The sequence below is a fragment of the Chrysochloris asiatica genome, unplaced genomic scaffold (genome assembly GCF_000296735.1).
Source record: "Chrysochloris asiatica unplaced genomic scaffold, ChrAsi1.0 scaffold00216, whole genome shotgun sequence".
NCBI lineage: Eukaryota > Metazoa > Chordata > Mammalia > Afrosoricida > Chrysochloridae > Chrysochloris > Chrysochloris asiatica.
In genome coordinates, this window is record NW_006408734.1 from 2,027,192 (window position 1) to 2,029,866 (window position 2,675).

Sequence of the window (2,675 nt, forward strand, 5' to 3'; positions counted from 1 at the left end):
CAAAACAGATCCATTGGTTCTTTTGGCAGTCCATGGCACCCTCAGTATTCTCCTCCAACAAGCGAGACTAATATCCCTAGACATTTGATTTACATGGTGGGCAGGGCAAAAAAAGGTAACAATTCCTATTTGCGCAGTGATTCTTGACCTGAGAGCAAAGGCACATGGCACGTTTAAGGGCCAGGCACCGCAGCTTGGCCTTTTTTTCACGAACGTAGTTTTCAGTTTTCTTAAAACTTCTCCATGTGATTGGCTTGTGTCTTTCAAGAGAATCTGTCCATATGAACACTGTGGAATCTCAAATGGCAGTAGAGTCACCATAACCTGAGCTGACCTTCTCTGCCTTGAACTGAACTGTCCCAGTAGATACCCTGGGAAGTCCCTGTTCTGATTGGATTTTACAAACTGTTTTGTATCGGTAAATCAGGTTAGGAGTCCTGGTGTGGTGCTGTGGGCTAATGCACTGGACTACAAAGTTGGTTTGAACCTCATGCCAGGTGGTTCAAGCTCACCAGCCACTCCTCAGAAACCCTATACAGGGTTGCTATGGGTTGGAACCAACTCAACAGCACTTAACAACAACAACAATTATGATTCGTTCCACAAAAATCGTTATTAGTTCTAATCTTGCTTCCATGACTGATGGACAGTTCAGCTCTTTGAACTAGATGATCTTCGTGCAACAAAAAAGATAAATAACCTAATCAGAAATTGGGTTCCAAAGGGTTTTTAAGGATGTGCTCCTTTGGGTGCAAATCGCCAGGTGTTTCTCCTGAGGGGGGTTTGGACTGTCAACCTTTTGTTTAGCAGTCAAGAGCTTAGTCATTTGTGCCACCCACAGATTCCAATTCTGGGGCTGAATAAAACCACATGTTGCATTTTAGAACAATAAGTAAAGTTCAGCCCATTCTTTTTTGGCTCAGCAATGCTGAGAGAACTCAGGTTCCTTGCTGGTGGGTGTGGGCAGAGCTGTCCTGTAGGGATATGTGAGTGACTGTAAGATGCTGCTGCCCCTCCACCCCACCCCACTGACACCACCCACTGAGCCTCCACCCAGCCAGTAACCACTAGCACGTGCTGTCCTCTCCACTCCAGTCAGGAACTGAGCTCCAAGGCCAAGGACACCCTTGCTCAAGGAGCCTCAGTTGCCAGACTTCAGTGCAGTTGAGGCTGGCTGCAGGCCACACCTGCCCTGTTCCTGACTTGAACACAAATGGTCCAGATGATAGTGTACTGATAGCATGGGTAACCTATCCTGGGGGAGGTCCAGGCAGCTGGCCCTGCACAAACTGTCCTTGCAGAGAATTATTCCTCCAAGTGGCCTGAGCCCCTCCTCTCTTTCATCTGGGTCTGATGGTGACTCATCAGTAGCCCTAGCAGGAATGCTGTGGTATCTTCCGCCAAGCCTGTGCCCGGCTCACTGATCCCTGAAATGCCACCTGGACACAGGTGCATCAGGCTAGAACCAAACCCTGTCCCGGGCCTTGTGCACCATCTGAGACTGGTTTCCTATTACTCAAGAGACACCAAGGTCAACTGGCATAACTTAGCCCATAAAGACTATGTTGTACAGTATCCTCTGTCTTGTGAGCAGAAAGTGGGGTCTTCAGCCATCTATAAAGTGCAACTACTGGTTTCTGGTGTCCAGCACAGAAATGTAGGGGTGGAAGGGCCTTTTCCCTTTCTGGTCATCTGGTTCAAGGTCAAGGGACCAACTTTAGTTTTCTGACTCACTCCAAAGTGGGCACCATCTCAGTTGACGAAGTACTGGCCCTCGGCATCGGTAGGGATGTAATGCCGCCCCCTGAATATGGCTGCCAAGATGCATGGTGTCTTCATATGGCCGCAGGGTGAACAGGCACGTGGTAAAATTGGCCTCTCCAATGCTGAGGGGGACAACCTCAGGAAACTGGGGCAGTAGCGGTAGCACGTGGCTGGCCTGCGTGGCCATCGGGTTGGCGGGCTCTAGAAAGTCGTCCTCAGCGTTGGAGCTGGACAGGGCACCCGTCGGGCGACGGCTGTCTGGCTCCCTCGTGGTGACTGCCACTATCCTTCTGGCTCTGGTACTAGTGCCCAGCAGCACTCCACATAAGGCAGCGGCCCCCTGCGGACCAGATCCATACCCAAGCCATTGTATTTTTAATCTTGTTATGCGTGTGAAAGCTGGAATAAGGAAGACTAAAGAAATACACCGTATGAATGAACAAAGCTCTGAAGAAGTACAGCGAGAATGTTCCTTAGAAGCAAGGATGGTGAGACTTTGCCTCATGTCATCATGAGGGCCAGTTCCTGGAAAGGACATCATGCTTAGTAAAGCAGAGGGCCAGTGAAAAAGAGGAAAACTCTCGAAGAAGGATTGACAGTGGCCACAAAATTGGGCTCAAACCTGTCAACAATTGTGGTGGAGGACTAGGTTGTGTTTTCTTATGCCACACAGGATCATTATGACTCAGAACCAACTCAACAACACTTGATAATGTCTAATGATATTGACCAATGTTTCTTGTGCTTGTTGGCCATTTGAACATACTCTTTGGGAAATATGTGTTCAAAGTCCATGTTTTCTTGATTGAGTTTTTTGTTTTTCTGTTGTTAAGTTACAGAAGATTATAGATATGTAATAAATATTATAAAAATGAGTAATAAATGTTGTTGTTGTTAAGTGCTGTGGAGTT

At 47.7% G+C, this 2,675-nt stretch overlaps 1 protein-coding gene across 1 annotated transcript in view; it reads left to right on the plus strand.

The window, feature by feature from the left end:
* Nucleotides 1-2,675, plus strand: part of LOC102811447 (sperm-tail PG-rich repeat-containing protein 2-like) — a 471,006-nt gene that overhangs the window by 340,881 nt on the left and 127,450 nt on the right. The window contains 1 exon segment of the mRNA XM_006872962.1: nucleotides 1,850-2,133. Coding sequence (XP_006873024.1) covers nucleotides 1,850-2,133 — 284 coding nt within the window.